The 18206-nt window shown below is 41.9% G+C and overlaps 1 protein-coding gene and 1 long non-coding RNA gene across 2 annotated transcripts; one reads left to right on the top strand and one right to left on the bottom strand.

Annotated features, from left to right (window-relative positions):
- The first annotated feature begins 3229 nt into the window (after positions 1-3229).
- Positions 3230-14602, top strand: LOC122349039 (interferon-induced GTP-binding protein MxE-like). Its single transcript, XM_043244963.1, is given in 13 exon segments — positions 3230-3411; positions 9883-10080; positions 10202-10339; positions 10440-10594; positions 10708-10846; positions 11112-11310; positions 11485-11563; positions 12291-12351; positions 12354-12412; positions 12754-12895; positions 13036-13194; positions 13324-13625; positions 13963-14602. Coding segments are annotated over 12 exon segments (1884 nt in total). The 5' UTR covers positions 3230-3411; positions 9883-9884; the 3' UTR covers positions 14218-14602.
- A 1783-nt stretch (positions 14603-16385) lies between these two features.
- LOC122349050 lies at positions 16386-17275 on the bottom strand. The gene is made up of 3 exons (XR_006251404.1): positions 17103-17275; positions 16962-16996; positions 16386-16767 (listed from the first exon to the last, which is right to left on the bottom strand). It is a non-coding gene; the product is annotated as an uncharacterized LOC122349050 (long non-coding RNA).
- Between the last annotated feature and the right edge of the window lie 931 nt (positions 17276-18206).

An 18206-nucleotide genomic window follows, 5' to 3' on the forward strand; every position in this document is an offset into this window, starting at 1 on the left:
TAACATGCTAGCTAGTATGCTAGTATTATCACATGCATTTATGTATTTCCGCGTCTTTATTTTGCCTGTGTTCTTGAGTCTGCGTTTTTGTTGACCCTTGAACAAAATGTTAATCAAAAATTTCTGCACCCCTAAACCTAACACTGACTGTAAACCTAAACCTCACAAAGACTATAAACTGGTTCTTGAGATCCGATTGGTTCCAGGATCAAAAGACGTAGATTCAGGAAGATGTCTAACTTGGTGAAGGCCATCATCACGACAAGAAATCAGGTTTCGGTATCAGTTACAACAACCCCCTTGAGATATAATCGACAAAACTGAACTTTTTTTATACAGAATATATTCAGATTAAAGTCATGAATGTAAAATCTCACTGCAGATCAAAAAGAAATGTCAAAATAAGTGTTGTTTGACTATTCAGAGCAGGGTTTGTACTCGTTGAAGATCATTGCAGCTGTATCCGTTCAAAGGTTTGAGTCAATAGCACGAGGTCATGCCTTTTCACGTGAAAAAGTCTCCCTAAAGATTTTTAGTACTGTACACCTGTTGAACAGAAGAACTACTTACATGCAGTGACTCAGAGGATCCAAAGCTTGTATCAGCCGTACAGCACCGTTTCCAACTAATATCTGTCGAGAACAAACAAACAATCCCTCCCTTCCTGTCAGAGTTTCTCTTGTCCGAACTTTACTCCGGGGTGTGTTTCTCAAAAGCAAATATGGTCATGGTTTCCGTCTTCATAGAGTTCGGACTAATGCTTGGGGAGATGAGCAGGTTGACTGAGTGACGAGGAGTGTAGAGAACGTTGAGTCTTACGTTTACTGAGGAAGAGAAAACCATTAACTTCCTGTGTTTTGCGTGATGTCCGACATGATCGTTTTTTAGGAAACTGCTAAAAAAGAACAATTTCCTCCATTTAGGAATATATAAAGCCTAATAACATGCATATGAAAACCTTACAGATACACAGATGTGCATAACTAAATATATGCTAACTGGAAAGACACTGGCACATTCTCTTCTCTTCTCTTCTCTTTCTTCTCTTCTCTTCTCTTCTCTTCTCTTCTCTCTCTCTCTCTCTTCTCTCTCTTCTCTAGTTCACATCATGTTATTTCAATTGTTTTTATGTATACAGTATTTAACAATAGTGATAATAATGCTTTTAGCTTTCTCTTTATTTTCAAGGGACACGTACCAAAACTGATTAGTTCCCAATTTCAACTACAATCCTGCCAGAACTTCATGTGACAGGGTAAGAAAAAAAAAAAAAGCATGATGCCTTTATTGATGTTGTAAACTTTACCAGCGTTGCCAGCAGATGACACTGTTCCTGTAAAGGGATATCAGTGATCAGATATAACACACCTATCACTGCAGTCATAGAATTGAATCTTTTCCAATATGTTTGAATTTTACACAATCAATGTTTCAATTAAGTAGGCCAATGCAAATATTTGACACTTGTTCAATTTACTTAAGCGAATGACGTTAATTCAACACAATTTTTTTAAATAAACTACTTTACTTAATCCATTTGAGTTGAGAGTATATAAATGATTTTACTTGTGCAACTAGGATCATAATTTAAGTCCCATCATGCTTTGCACAGGGCTTTAAAAGGTTATTATACTTTTTAGTATAATAATAGAATATACTTTTTTTTTTTTTTTTTTTTTTCATTATTTTGTAGGCCATTGGGATGCACTACTTATAATTTATGGGGTTTCAAAAACAAGGAGTGGGTAGATTTTTATCATTATTTTACATTTCCCGAGTCACATATAATTACTTACATATAATTAATCCCAGTAAAAGTAAGCGTGTTTGGCGTGCTGTCAGGAGGGGGCTCAGAACTCGTTTTTTCCTCTTGTCCGTGAAAAGCGGACAGGGCTCGGCGTCCGACCAAAGCCAATTAAGAGAGCAGCCAAAAAACTACCACAGTGGTGCTGCTTAACTAAAAATGAACATTGCATGATTTTTGTGTAAACCAATAATATATATTTCATAATATGAGCAATGCCTGGTCATTGATTGGACCCTGATCAACCAATCACAATGATAACTCATATCCTAAGGGGGTGGAGCTAAGATGCGAGGAAAGGAAGTGACGAAATGAAACGAAGAGAAAGTCACATTTTACTTCTTATGTGAAGATTTATATTTATGGCACAGCCTCATCAACTGTCATTAAATTGAAAAAATAATCATGTTATTTTGTAGAACACAGGATTTTTAATAATATAATGTGAATCGCAGTGGACATCAGGTTTTGAAAGATGAGCTGCCACAAATCATTTAGATTTATTTCTATATTGGACAAAACCACATTCGGAAAAAACCATAAGTGGATAAACTTTTTTTTCAGTAAAAGGGGTTTGAAGGGGTTAAAATAAAGTCATGACTGTAAAAGAACAGGGTTTGGGCTTGTTCGCCGTCATTTCAGCTGAATCTGTTTAAAGGTCTGTGCTGACAGCGCAAAGTAATAAAAACCCAAGCCATCTGCCAAGTCCAGAAGCTCTCTCACAAAAACTGAAATTAAAAAAACTCCCAACAGGAGGATGAACATAACAACTGATAACATGAACAACTGTTGAACAGAAAAAGCACTTACATGTAGCACACGGAGGATTCAGTGCTTGTTTCCTCAGTACAGCACAATTTCCAACGCAAAGGTTTACATCGATTACATAAAATACATGCATACGAGCTCACAGATACATACTCAAGGGCCGACGGTTTGAGGATAAACAAGCTGGGGCCCGTTTCAATAAGAACGTTCAACCAACTTCACCAAACTTGAACTCTGAGTTGACTTACGCGATATTAAAAACTAAATGTTAAAATACAAAAGAAAGGTTAAAGCAAGATTTTATCTGCCAAAATCAAATCTATCTGGAATCTGAGGGTGCCAAAAAATCAGAAAATCACCTTCAAATTCTTCTAAAAAATAGCTTCAAATAGCTTACAAAATAGCTTCATGAATCATGATCTTTAGTCAATATCCTAATGACTTTTGGCTTAAAAGAAAATTCTATAATTTTGTTAAGTTCGCTGTCCTAAATTTATATTATAAATTTATATTATTATTATGAGACCGAATCACATGCCTCAGCATGATTATGATCACTTCTGTTTTTGTGAGTTTCATTTTGAATCTAGGGGGAAATCTATTCTACTGTGGCTGCAAATGTGGTTTTAGCGAGCTCTGGCCAGAGCAGATACAATCCAAACGCTATTGGCTATTTTTTAAAAGGGGGCGGGGCTGCTTGACGTGTCCCACCCTTTCGTCTTGTTGGTGCATGATTTAAACCCCAAGTAAGCTTTAAGAGTAAGTGAAAGAGAAACCTAAACGTTCAGAACGTTCTTAGCTTCTCAGAACATCTCACAAAGGAGCCGTTGGGACGCTGAGTGAGTACCTGCTTCCTTCTCTTTAACTCTTTAGTGACATAAGTTAATTATATTTTGCACACTTAGCTCATAAATGTGCATTTCGTCTTCGTTGGGACAGTATTGCAAACATGTGCACACACGCATACACTTGTATTTCACAAAATTGTATTATCCTTTTAATGTTCATGTTACAAACAAAACACAAATACTAAGAAAGATAATCATTTTTGGCTTGCTCTTGTAGAAGAGGAAAGCTAGGGACTCGTTTTTTTATATATACCTTGGAGGAGGACAGTGGGCAAATTTTTACTCCTTTTGTTTTGTAATAGCATTTTTAATCAGAGAGATGGAGGCAAGAAAACAGTGCCATTCATCAGATGAGGACAGTGGGCAGCTTTTTTATAACCTTTCACATTTCCCTTTTGCTATGAAAAGGCAAGTCTGGAAAACACAGAGACAGAGACGTTTCCTCTTTCTGCTTTTTCAATCACGATTTCATTTCCGTCCTTGTCAGATTTTTCTACTGTAGTATAAAATTATAGCGACATTACACACAATAGTACTAGTGTAATGACTGGTCGAAGACAGGGGGATCCATTTGCGACAGACTTTATTCGTGGTCGGACAGGCAGGGTCAAACAGGAGCGAACAGCGATATACAAGGGGAATCCAAGAGACGTAAACAATAACAGGCAGAAGGTCGGTAGGCAGGCAGATATCAATCGTAGAACAAACAAGGTCGAGGTCGGTAACAGGTAAACAAACACAAGGATAAACGCTCGGAATTGTTGTGGTGACAAACAAGACTTCGCAACGAGTGGTGGATGGAAAGTTCATTATAAAGGGTGACGGGAATGAGGAACACCTGGCGGTGCTAATCAGTCCAAGGCACGGGGTTGTGGGAAACTGAGTCCTTAGAGAGATCAATACTCTGGTGAGGGCTCCCTCCGGTGGTGGTCGGAGAGAGCCACAGAGGTGCTGTTCGTAACAGAGCCCCCCCCCTGCGAGCGGCTCCGGAAACGAGGGGTGATTCGACGCCGGGGTCTTCCATGGGGTCTGGGAGCAGGTTTGTCGGGGTGGTCCTGGTGAAAGGTGGCAACGAGTGCAGGATCGAGAATGTCTCGAGACGGTATCCAAGACCTTTCTTCGGGTCCATAGCCCTCCCAGTCTATTAAGTACTGCAGCTCCCTGCCTCGGCGTCGCGAATCCAGGATCTCCCGAACCTGGTAGGCCTCCTCGCCATCGATGATTAGGGGAGGGGCGTCTTCGGCAGCAACCTCATCCTGGTCCCTCTCTCCTCCCGGGCCACCGGCGGGTTTCAGCAGTGAGACGTGGAAAGTAGAAGCGATACGGTAGTTAGCAGGGAGATCAAGACGATAAGAAACTGGCGTGATTTGCGCAATGATTTTGAAAGGACCCACGTACCTTGGACTTAACTTCTTGCATGGTAGTCGAAGGCGGAGGTCCCGGGTCGATAGCCAGACCCAGTCACCCGGTGAGTACTCAGGCCCCTCTCGGCGATGGCGGTCGGCTTGTTGTTGGAACCTCCTGACTGCTCCTCGGAGATGGACGTGAGCAGAATTCCAAACTTCCTCACTCCTTTGCAGCCATGAGTCGATTGCGGGTAGTGCTGAGGGTTCTCCAGACCAGGGAAATAGTGGAGGTTGAAAGCCCAGTACGCATTGAAAAGGAGTCAGCCCGGTAGATTGCTTTCTCAGTGAGTTCTGAGCATACTCAGCCCAGACGAGATATCGGCTCCAATCGTGTTGGTTGTCATGACAGTAATTCCGTAGAAATTGAGATAGTTCTTGGTTCATGCGTTCAGCTTGACCATTGGATTGGGGGTGATAACCTGACGTTAGACTCACATTAATGTTAAGTTGAGAACAGAAGGCTTGCCAGACTCGAGAGGTGAACTGTGGGCCCCGGTCAGATACAATGTCTTCGGGTAAGCCATAGAAGCGGAACACTTGCTGTAAAAGCACCTCAGCAGTTTCCCAGGCTGTGGGTAATTTCGGCAAAGGTATGAACCTGCAAGACTTCGAAAACCGGTCAACAACCGTGAGCACCGTAGTAAAGGAATTGGAGACCGGTAGATCAGTTACAAAGTCAATTGCAATATGAGACCATGGTCTTTCCGGTATGGGTAGGGGTTGTAGGAGTCCTGCTGGGCGTTGATGAGAGGTTTTAGAGATGTTGCATGTTTCGCACTGTTGTACGAAGTGGATGGTGTCCGAGCGTATGGTTGGCCACCAGAAACGGTTGTTGACTAGCTGAAGGGTGGCTGTGATGCCTGGATGACCGGCGCTGGGGGTATCATGAACCCAATGGAGAACTCTTGGTCTTAATGCTTGAGGCACATAAGTTCGGTTGGGTGGGCATGCTGGGGGAGATGGTTCAGAGAGTTGTGCCTCCGAGATCTCAGTCATGATGTCCCACTGGACTGGAGCCACAATACGAGCTGATGGTAGAATGGGGTCTCGGGAGAATTCGCAGGGGGTGTTCTCGAACTGCCTGGATAGGGCATCTGCTTTAGTGTTCTTAGAGCCTGGGCGATACGTAACCTTAAAATCAAATCTGGAGAAAAACAGAGACCATCTAGCTTGTCGTGAGTTAAGACGTTTGGCGGACTGGATGTATTCAAGGTTTCTGTGGTCAGTCAGGATAGTGAACGGGAATTTTGCCCCCTCCAGCCAATGCCGCCACTCCTCAAGAGCGGATTTCATCTCGAGAAGCTCTCTATCCCCCACATCGTAGTTGCGCTCCGCTGAGTTAAGCTTCCGGGAAAAGTATGCACATGGGTAAAGTTTTGCTGGGTGCCCGTGACGTATGCGACAGAATGGCTCCAATGCCTACATTCAAGCATCAACCTCAACTATAAACTCCCGGTTGGGGTCTGGGTGATGGAGTATCGGAGCGGACGTGAACTTATCCTTGAGTAGGTCAAGCGCTTGGATGCTGTTGGGTGACCACGATAGGCGATGAGAATTCCTTTGACTAGTGAAGTGAGGGGAGCAGCTACGAGACTAAAATTGCGAATGAACCTTCGATAGAAGTTAGAGAAACCAGAAATCGTTGTAACTCCTTGACGGTGGAGGGGCGCGGCCACTCCACGACTGCTTTGACCTTGTGCTCGTCCATCGTTACCCCCTCCGCACTGATGATGTACCCTAGATAAGCCACTTGGGTCTTGTGGAACTCGCATTTTTGAAGCTTGGCGTAAAGTTGATTATTGATTAAGCGTTGGAGAACTGACCTGACGTGAGTGATATGGGCATCGAGGTTATCGGAGTAAACAAGGATGTCATCCATGTAGACGATGAGGAATTGATTTAACATGTCTCTAAACACCTCATTGACGAAGGCCTGGAAGACCGACGGACTGTTCGCAAGTCCGAACGGCATAACGAGGTATTCATAGTGCCCGGAGGTTGTTGAAAAGGCTGTCTTCCACTCATCTCCCTCTCTAATGCGAATTAGATTATAGGCGTTTCGGAGATCTAGCCGTAAAAACTTGGCTCTGCGGAGTTGTTCCAAGGAGGCTGGTACTAATGGCAGCGGGTAGCGATATTTAACTGTGACCTCATTCAGGCTGCGATAATCAATACAGGGCCGAAGGCTACCATCCTTCTTCTTGACAAAGAAAAACCCCGCAGACGCTGGTGAGGTAGAGGGGCGGATAAATCCCTTGGCGAGTTCATCCTCGATGTACGATTTCATGGCCTCTGATTCTGGTTGTGAAAGGGGAAAAACTCGGCCTCGTTGAGGAGTGCGTCCAGGTATAAGGTCTATGGCACAATCATACGGACGGTGAGGTGGTAGTTGAGTTGCACCTCTTTCACTGAATGCTATGGCTAGATCTTGATATTCGCCAGGAAGTTCAGGAGGAACGGTGATCTTCTCTTCAGAGGTAGGTGCCTTGGAAGGAGACTGATGTACGGAATTGTTCAGGCAATGCTTGTGACAGTTAGATGACCAATGTGTTATTTGACGATCGGCCCAAGATATGGTGGGATTGTGAATCTCGAGCCAGGGTAGTCCAAGGACGATACGATGTTTGGGAGACTGGATTACAAACAGGCGAATGGATTCAGAATGAAGGGGGCTTGCTTGTAGTATTAGGGTTTCCGTGACCGATGAGACATTTCCAGGTCCTAGTGGACACCCATCTAACGCCGCCACTGCTACATGAGGTTCACATGGAACTAGAGAGATTCCATTAGATTCAGCAAAAGTTTTATCAATAAAATTGCCGGCTGCTCCGGAATCAATAAGGGCAACGGCCGTAATCCATGTCCGTTTCACCTTTAGCCGGACATGGATCTCAAAAGAATCAGAATGAGTTTGAGATCTTACCGATGCGGCTTGATGGCGCTGAGGACGTGTGGGGCAAGAAATGCGGAAGTGCCCGGCCTGACCACAGTAGAGACACAAGCGTTCACGCACTCTTCGATTCCGCTCCTCGGAGTCTAAGTGGGCTGAACTGATCTGCATGGGCTCTGGTGCCGTTGATCGAACAGGGCTTTGAACGGGGAAACTCGCATAGTTGCCGTGCCGCGCTCTAAGAATATTATCCAGCTTGATAGCGATCTCCATGAACTCCTCAAGCGATCTGCCCTCGTCGCGACAAGCCAGTTCCTTCTGTAGATCCGTGTTCAAGCCTTTTCGATACATCAGTTTCAGAGGTGATTCATCCCAACCTGATTGGGCGGCAAGCGTGCGAAAGGTGAGAGTATAGTCAGCTGCGGTGCTGGTACCTTGAGAGAGGGTGAACAGTTGTTCTCCGGGTTCTTTCCCTCCGGCTACATGTTCAAAAACCCCCCTGAATTCATGCAAAAAATCATTGTAAGAGGGAAAAGACATTTGACGCCCCTCCCAGGTGGCTGTGGCCCATTCAAGTGCTCTCCCAGTGAGCAGGGAACAGATCAAAGCCACCTTGCTATCTTCTGTGGGGTATAAACTGGGTTGTTGGCTAATAAACAGAGAGCATTGTAACAAAAACCCCTTACATTTTGGCGGATGATCCGCCGAATTTGTCGGGCAGACTGAGACGCGGATTGAGGTTCGGTTGAGGCGGAGTCACGGTTGGTTGAACTGGTTGAGCGGTTTGAGCGGCATGTTGACCTGGATTCCCAGCAGCGAGAGTTAACGCGTGGATCGATCTCACCAGTTCCTCAGTTAAAGCGGTGAGCTTGTGAAGTTGATGCTGGTGCGTGGCGAGTACGGAGGCTTGGGACGAGACTTCAGACATCAGCTGATACATATCCGCTGGATCCGGTGGCGGCGAAGTCTTCTGTAATGACTGGTCGAAGACAGGGGGATCCATTTGCGACAGACTTTATTCGTGGTCGGACAGGCAGGGTCAAACAGGAGCGAACAGCGATATACAAGGGGAATCCAAGAGACGTAAACAATAACAGGCAGAAGGTCGGTAGGCAGGCAGATATCAATCGTAGAACAAACAAGGTCGAGGTCGGTAACAGGTAAACAAACACAAGGATAAACGCTCGGAATTGTTGTGGTGACAAACAAGACTTCGCAACGAGTGGTGGTTGGAAAGTTCATTATAAAGGGTGACGGGAATGAGGAACACCTGGCGGTGCTAATCAGTCCAAGGCACGGGGTTGTGGGAAACTGAGTCCTTAGAGAGATCAATACTCTGGTGAGGGCTCCCTCCGGTGGTGGTCGGAGAGAGCCACAGAGGTGCTGTTCGTAACAACTAGGTCCTGTCACTATAGATGAAAAAAGCAGTCAAACTGATTTATTGGACAGTTGCAGCCATAAATAATTTACTTATATTTACTGAATTCTCATTGTCTGCCGTTTTAGCACAAGTAACAACATATTACCCTTTTTTTCATTATTGTTAAAAAAAACTGCATCATCTATAGCTCTTGTAGCACGTATGTGATGAAGAGGAAAAATGTGCTTGAGCAGAATGGTCTTTGAATGAAGCGTGTTTGGGTCTAGATTAGATGTTAGAGGATGTGGTGCTTGTGGTGTGTACATCTCTATCGTTTTAAGGTATTGCATGCTCACTTCAAACTGTAGAAACAGTAAAAAGGTGCCACCCTTGTCATCGTGTTTTGCGGTCCAGCTGGAACTGAGCTAGGATTTTGAAGCAGACGGCATTTGGCTATTTGAGAACCCCTGCTCTGTAGCACAGGTGTTTCCAATCCAGTTTAGCTCCAACCTGTTCCAAACATGCTTGGCTGGAAGTTTCTGCAAGGGTTTACAAGGTGCCATTTGGGATTGGGCCTGAGGCGATTTCCAAGCAGACTAGTACCCAACAGTCAAAGCAGCATCGCATTATAAAAGTGTGGACTTGTATATCCGCAAGGATTTAGGGTGCCGTTTGGGGTTGGGCCTAGCGATCCTGAACACCTCTGCTATAACACAAAATCTGGTACTTATTGTTTAAATATAATAGTTACCACATGATATAAAACTCTGATCTAATCTCTGAAACTTCTTGATCGTGTTTTGCAGACATGTCTGAAAGCAGTGCACTAAACCAGGTCTATGAAGAGAAAGTGCGTCCATGCATTGACCTAGTGGACTCTCTCAGGTCATTAGGTCTTGAAAAGGACCTGAACCTGCCAGCTATTGCCGTCATTGGGGATCAGAGCTCAGGAAAGAGTTCTGTGTTGGAAGCTCTGTCTGGAGTGGCTCTGCCTAGGGGAATAGGTAACATAAGCACATTAGTTACATTGCACTGTGGAGGGAAAATACCTGTTTTCTCTTTCGTTATTCGTCAGTCTGAATATAAAGGAGTGGCTCAGCTGACCATCTAGTATATTACACACAGGTATTGTGACGCGCTGTCCTCTGGTACTGAAACTGAAGAAAATTAGAAAGGGCAAAAACTGGAATGCATCGCTGTCATATAAGGATCAAACAATAACAATAAAGGAGCCAGAGGAAATAGAGAATGCTGTCATATATGGTCGGTATTCGAATATAAACTTCACTGAGAACTTTAATACCATGTAAGTCGTTAATTTATTTAATTTGTGGGATGATTATGTCATTGTATTGTTATGCAGCTCAGGGAGTATTGGCAGGAGATGGACAAGGGATCAGTCACGAGATGATCACTCTGGAGATCGAGTCACTTATGGTTCCTGACCTTACTCTCATTGACCTGCCAGGCATTGCTAGAGTTGCCACTGGCAACCAGCCAAAAGACATCGACAAACAAGTAAGATGCATTTTGTGTATGGAAATAGTACAGCATTCAAATATTTGGCGAAGAGATTACTTTAGCCCCGTTCTTGCAGTATTGAATTCAGCCATTTTGGTTTTGTGTAACAGATAAAACAACTAATTAAACAGTTCATTCGAAGACAAGAGACCATCAATTTGGTTGTGGTGCCTGCAAACATTGACATCGCCACCACTGAGGCACTGCAGATGGCCTTCAAAGTGGATTTAACTGGAGAAAGGACTTTGGGTTCGTAACATTCAATATAGGTTACTCACTGAATAATTGGATTATCAGTGGATTCTGATTGGTCAGCAGATGTGTTTTATTCACGATACAGCACATATGACCACTTCACCCAACAGCTCTGTGTATTGCCGAGCAACACCCTTAGTAACCAGCCTTAGCAACATAATCAATTAGTTTACACTGTAATGACGTCTTGTTTCTCCTACCTTATTGCTTACATATATTGTCCATGTTTTCTTGAAATAAACAAATATCCAATCTGCAGGTATTCTGACCAAACCGGACTTAGTGGACAAAGGCATGGAGGAGATGGTGGTCAAAACAGTGAAAAACGAAGTAATACAACTGAGGAAGGGCTACATGATTGTTAAGTGCAGGGGCCAGAATGACATCAATGAAAAACTCAATCTGGAAAAGGCTCTGGAAAAAGAAAGAATTTTTTTTGATGAACATACTCATTTCAGGCAAGAAGTGAAACCGACTACAAGAAATACTCTTAAGAAAGTGTAGCACAATCCATTTCATGTCTATGTAAGCAAAGTGATAGGGTGAAATACAGCATGTGGGCAGAATGGTCAAGAGATAAAATTCATTCATCTGACAGCTTCTTATTATTCAAATGACCTCTTACCTTACAGGCCTCTATTGGACGAAGGCTATGCTACAATACCCCATCTTGCAGACAGACTCACAAAAGAATTGGTTGAACACATTGTTGTGAGTATACGAAGACATTCAGCAGCAACACTGACACAGTAAAGAAAAACAGCATATGCTCTAAGGAATGTTTTGGTGCATGGCAGCTGGTTTAAACTGAGCTTAAACCAGCTCAAACCACCTCAAACCATCTTACCTGCTGCAAAACATACCTAACCAGGTGTTCTTAACCGAATATGACCACTTCGACTACTGTATCTCTCTTTTATCTGGTTTACCACACATGCTTCTCCACAAACTCCAGCTGATTCAGACTTGTATCATAATCCAGACTTCATCTATGCAACACGTTGCTCCGTCTTTTCAACAGTTTCATTGGCTTCCTATCAAAGTCTGCATTTTTACAAACTTAATATTACAAATATTACAAAACTCTTCATAATCTCGCACTAAATCCTCCTCCTCCCTACACTCCTTCTCGATCTCTTTGAGTTCCTCTTCATGTTCACTCACCCTGGCTTATTTAATCAGTATTGGTCATAGAGTCTGTGCTGCTCATCATCTTGGAAATTCCCTCCCAGCTAACATCCATAATTTATATTCATTATACCATTATAAACATTGTAATCATCCTACATGATTACTGTCTGCATTCAAATCTATTTCATTCTTTTTTTTTTACGTTTTATTTTTCTCATTTTTGTAACTGTTGCTTGTTTCATTGTTTATTGTAGTAGTATTAGTAGTAGTAATACGAATTGTGGACACCTTATTTCTTTACTTTTAGAAAACACTGCCAGAGTTGCAGAGACGACTTGACACGCAGATAGAGAACACGTCTGGGGATCTTGAGCGCTGGGTCATGGAGCTCCTCTTGATGAATATGAAAAGAAAACTTTTCTGGCTACGGTAAATTTCGTATATTACAGCATCAACAGCTAAAATATTATTTTCCAAAATTGTAATCTGTCCATCTAAAAGTTTTCTGTGAAAGTGTTATATTTGTTTCTAATCGTTCTTGCTACACGTATTTCACTCTATGATATATTGACGTTTTTCTTTTTGTGTTTTGACCGCTTGAATAAAGTCTGTTTTTACAGTTCATATACAAGATGAAAACAATATACATCCATTACGTCTTTCAGTTTGCGCCGAAGCAATGTTTTTCACAAATGAAAATGATGTACGTTTGACCTCAGCGATGTTTTTCTCTGGCTTTGTTTTTATATCTGAAATTTTACGCTCCGCAGAAAATTAGCAAATTAAACGATGCCCTTGAAAAAGTAAAGAGGGCAGAAGAAGAAGTAAAAAAAGCAAACACAAGGGTCTATTCCAAAATCAGGGAGGAATTCATGAATTGGAAACAAGCCCTGAATGCCAAAGCCATTAAGAGTGAGTTTATAATCAAATAAACTGACATAAGTGTTTGTATCTGTGACGTAACAATATTATTGATGCTTTTTTTATAATTTTTTCTTAGAATTTTGACATTTGTGCAGTTTGCATGTAACTTTTGTGTCTTTTCTCTGAAGCGGAGGATACCCTCAGCATTGAGGTAGCAGAGGATGTGAAGACTCACAGAGGAATGGAGCTTCCCGGATTTTCAAACTACAGGACGTTTGAGAGTATTGTCAAGGAATACATCGAGGAGCTAGAAGAACCTGCTTTAAAGCTGCTCAAAGACGTCACAGGTGAACGGCCACGCACAAGACCAATAACTATGTTTGATTATAACTATAAAAGACTGAATCACGAGAATTATGCATGTAGGATGATGTTTAACTTCCTTCGATTTCTTCTCTTTTTTTATTTATTTACAGACATTGTTCACTCGTCTGTGGATCATATCGTTCGCACTCATTTTGTAGGCTTCTCTGAACTGGTGAGGGCTGCAAAAGAGCAAGCTGAGAATTTTCTCGATGTGCAGTTTGAGAGCGCTGAGGAGAAAATACTTTCGCAGTTAAAGATGGAGAAGATTGTTTATTCCCAAGATGATCTATACGTTGACCAGCAACACAAAGTAAAACTACAATCAAAATCCGGTAAAGGGCTGCTGGCACCAAGTGTCAATCCAGATGTGCGTGACATGGCATACCATCTCATCACCTACTTAACGGTTCGTATACCTTTTTGTTTCATAAAGTGTGTCTCTATCAGAATATATCATTTTACCACCACACCTGTTTTGATTTATTTAAGACTTAATGATGAAAACATTCTCTGGTGCAAATATTTCTTGGAGGAAACCTTAAACAATGTATTTAAAAAGTACATACTGTACACGACTGGCCAAATAGATCTCACAATTCAGCTATTAGGCTATTGTGAGTTTACTTCTTCTCACAGTTCAGACGTTTCTTCTCACAATTGCATGCACAAGGCCATTTCTGTGGGAAAGTCTTGGTACGAGTCTTGCCTTTTATACACGTTAATGTTATTTGTGTGTATTTATAGATTACCTCGAACGCCTGACTAATCAAATTCCACTGATAGTTCGATATCAGATGCTGGACGAGTTCATCACTCAGCTTCAGAGCGCAATGCTTGTCCTGATCGGAGAGAATCCAGAAGTGCTGCTCCGAGAAGATTCTGGTATTGTCCGTAAGAGGAAAGAGCTGACAGAGCGCCTGAAGCGCCTGAAGAGAGCTGGAATAGAGCTATCAAAGTACACCAGCCTTTCATCAAGGTCTCTGCAGACCATAAAACCGGAGTAGGCTCCAGGATCTTTGCAACCCTACAACTGGTGGAAAATCCTCATTTTACCACCACACCTTTTACGTTTTACTTAAAGCTCCAATTAAGTATAAGACATTCTCTGGTGCAAAACAGTCCTCAGAGGAAACCAAGAACACAATTTGTAATACACATTTCAGACTTTTACGCGATTGTGAGTTTACTTCTCACAGTACAAATGTTCAGTTTCACAATCGTCAGTTAACAAATCGCAATTCTAAGGAATGGCATGCTATAACCTCAGGACTGTGAGAAATTAAGAAATATGAACTTGCGATTTGAATCACAATTCTGAGAAAAAAAGTTAGAATTGTGGAGTTTTTAAGTGTATATCTTGCAGCAGAAGTGTAGAGGACGGCTCGTTCCAGGGCCCTCTCTGACCACAATAGGGTCCATTCCATTCCATATAATTGCCTGCACAGATGTACTTGTTGGGCCAGATCGTCATTGCAGGACATTTTATTGAAGCGGAAAGTACAAAAATAAAATCCATCTCTTTAGTGTTGAGCATCACATGATCCTTCAGAAATCAATCTGATATGGTTATTTATCATCACTGTTATTTGCACAGAGTCATGCCGTCTTTGTAAATCAGTAAAATATTGATTTGTTCATTTAAAAACACTTATAGATCCCTAAATCAGTTTATAATTGTATTGACATACTATAGGCACAAATAAAACGATCAAATGAAGCAATGGAAAGATACTCTATTTGTACAAATCAAAATACCCATAAAACACTCATCCTTCCTTTGCTGTTAACGCAGAAGTGCGTCCACTGGATGCTCCACAAAATGGCGCTACAGTGACGTTACAGTGCGGTAGTAAGGACTCTATCTGCTGCGGTTCGGACCAGCTGTGATTCGTTTATCAAGATTGCAGAACAATCACCCAGTAAAGCGTTACAATAATCTAACCTCAAAAATGTATGAATTAATATTTCTGTGTTTGAATTGAAAGTGTACATCGAAATTGAGATGTTTTTGAGATGTAGTAGCACACTTAGGCTCCTAACTGATGCAGAAGAATTAGCAAAGCTGCCATCAGGAGTTATACAGTGATTAATACGCTGTTACATGTGGGGGTTTTAGGTCCAATATTTAACACCTCTGTTTTTTTAGAATTTAGCATTAAGAAATGGCTTGTCACCCAGTTTTTTTATGTTGACTTTGCCTTCCTTTTCTCAGTTGGGTGTGTATCACTGGGCCATCAGCATAACAGTGAAAGCTAACACCGTGTCTCCTGATAACATCTCCCAGAGGTAGCATGTAAAGTGTGAAAAGTAACGGTCCTAGCACTGAGCCTTGAGGAACACCAGACTTCACTTGTGACTGATATGATACCTCCTTATTTACTTTTACTAACTGATGGCAGCTTCATAAACATGATTTAAACAATGCTAGGCACTTCCACTAATGCCAACAAAATGTTGTAATGTTGTGGTCTATGGTGCAGAGCGCAGCTCTAAGATCCAGTACCTTATACAGAACCCTATATATTATTTATCAAATTATTTTGTTAAAATTAAAGAGTTAATATATGTTTAAATATGTTTCAATGTCACCATTGCAATTTAAATGCAAGATATTTCAAATGTACCCAAAGTATAAGTGCAATAGTTCCCCTTTAGTACACTCTTTTAGTTTATGTTAGAGTTGGACTTAAAAAGTGGACAATAAAAGTACATTAAGGAAGAAATAAGCAGAAACTCAACAGCGTTGCCCATCATTATTTGGTTTCATCGCAGAAGTTGAAGAGTAGCTTTTTTATTTTTACTTTCACCAGCATCAGTATGAACAAACTTCCTTTTGTTTTACTTTCATTTTACAGGACCAACCTTTACTGAAACTACTCACTCCAGATATACTGGTTTCTCTGTCCAAAATTAAGTTCAGTTAACACATTCTCAGATCCCTCGAAAAAGTTAATGTACTGAATAGAGAGTAAATATACTTCTTTCTCACTAATAGTAAACCTTGCATCTTGATTCTTTAAAAAAAGTCAAATAGTTTGATTACACTAAAGCAAAATCAGACATTATGCCTCTTTCCCGTGATCCCAATGATACATTAGCTCCACAATATTTGTGCAGATCCCTTTTATAAATGTAATGTTACGCGTCTTTACTTGGTTTTATGTGTGTATTCGCCATTTTGTTAGCTTTAAAAGCAACATCCGCAAACTGGTGTACATTCTCAATCGTGTGTTTCGCCATGTCAAAGTTAACATCTACTGCTCTCTTCATTGCATCCCGCATTGAACCAGAGTCTTCTGCTGCTTACCATCCGAGGATGGCTCCTCCAACTGCTCCTACAGCCGGAGCTCCGAGAACCATACCAGCAGCTACGTTCCCTGCCATCGCCGCTGCTCCTGCCGCAGCTCCTCCTGTAACTCCTCCACCCGTGATGACTGTAAATACCTCCATTCCTTTACTTAGAATGATGACCGAGGTCCCCAGTACTAAAATGGCCAAACAGCTTCCAGTCACTGCGCCTGCCACCGCTCCGACAATCTTATACGACCAATTGGCTAATGGAAGGGGAAAAAGCTATGGAGATCATTCAGATACTGCAGTAAAGCAACGCTATTACTGGCCATTTCAAATCTACAAATAAAAACACACGCCATTGCTCGTATTTACAATGTTCAGTCTTTGCTGACAATCATTCGTGTGTTTATGCAATTAAAACCACAGAGAAAAACTGTCAGGGGGTTTAACATACCTCCCATTATTCTTTGCTGCTGTGGATGCTGGTCTCTGTAATAAAAGGTATGCTATTTAAAATGATGGCCACTTTGACATCAGAATATAAATATATTGCTAAAAACGGTACGTTTATGCGTCTATGTGAAAAGTGAATTACCTGTGTTGACGCACCAGAGGCTGCAAATTATCTTCTGATGAAGTTTTCCGGAAAACTGTGACCAAATAGACTTGGAAACTCTACTCACATGCACTGATGAACTTTGAGAAGCTTTCACTTTTGCCTTAGTTGAAAATAAAGCAAGAGAGAGAATGAAGAGAGTGACGGCAGCGAGGGGAGTTTCACATTTTTTCAACAATAGGAGCCTAAAGCAGATCTTGAAGTCTTTCATTGTCGTGGTGTCCCGTGGTTGTCGAACCTGTGCAACCGGCCCTAATCACATAAGACAAGAACCCAAATAAGTCTATATAATGTCAGCCTACCCAAGAAAGTACTGGTAACTACAAGGAGTAGGATTAGGTTTAGTGTTGGGTTCAGGGGTTGTATATGTAGTTACTACTTATACTAGGCTACTTGTAATTACTATAATAAGTGCGCAGTATTTATGGTAACAGAACTGACTTGGTGAAACTAGTATTAAGTAATCAAGACCTTAACTCTCAGACTTGCTGTCCTAAAAATACCAGTCAAGTCGAGGTGTAGCGTTATCATGGAGATGAGGTGACCTCTGGTGGTTCTGGGTGGGAATCTAAAAGAAAGACGACTATTAAATAATATTACAAACGATTAATTGAAACCGCCTGATTGTTGGAAGAAGTTGCTGTTGGAGGGTGTTTTGGTACCGTTCTTTATTCATGGCTGTGTTTTTGGGCAAAATTGTGAGTGAGCCCACTCCCTTGGATGAGAAGCAACCCCACTATGACTGGTCTGAGGATGCTTTACTGTTGGCATGACACAGGACTGATGGTAGCGCTCAACTTTTCTTCTCCGGACAAGCCTTTTTCCAGATGCCCCAAACCATCGGAAAGGGGCTTCATTGGAGAATATGACTTTGCCCCAGTCCTCAGCAGTCCATTCACCATACTTTTTGCAGAAGATCAATCTGACCTTGAACAATGATTTCAAGCATCCTTTTAACATTTCAAGTCTGTCATTCTAACCCACTCAGCCTGACATAATGATCTCCAGCCTTGTGCTCGTCAACATTGAGTCACCTGAGTTAACAAGACGATCACTGAAATGATCTCAGCAGGTCGTTTAATG

Source organism: Puntigrus tetrazona, chromosome 7 (assembly GCF_018831695.1).
Source record: "Puntigrus tetrazona isolate hp1 chromosome 7, ASM1883169v1, whole genome shotgun sequence".
Lineage (NCBI taxonomy): Eukaryota > Metazoa > Chordata > Actinopteri > Cypriniformes > Cyprinidae > Puntigrus > Puntigrus tetrazona.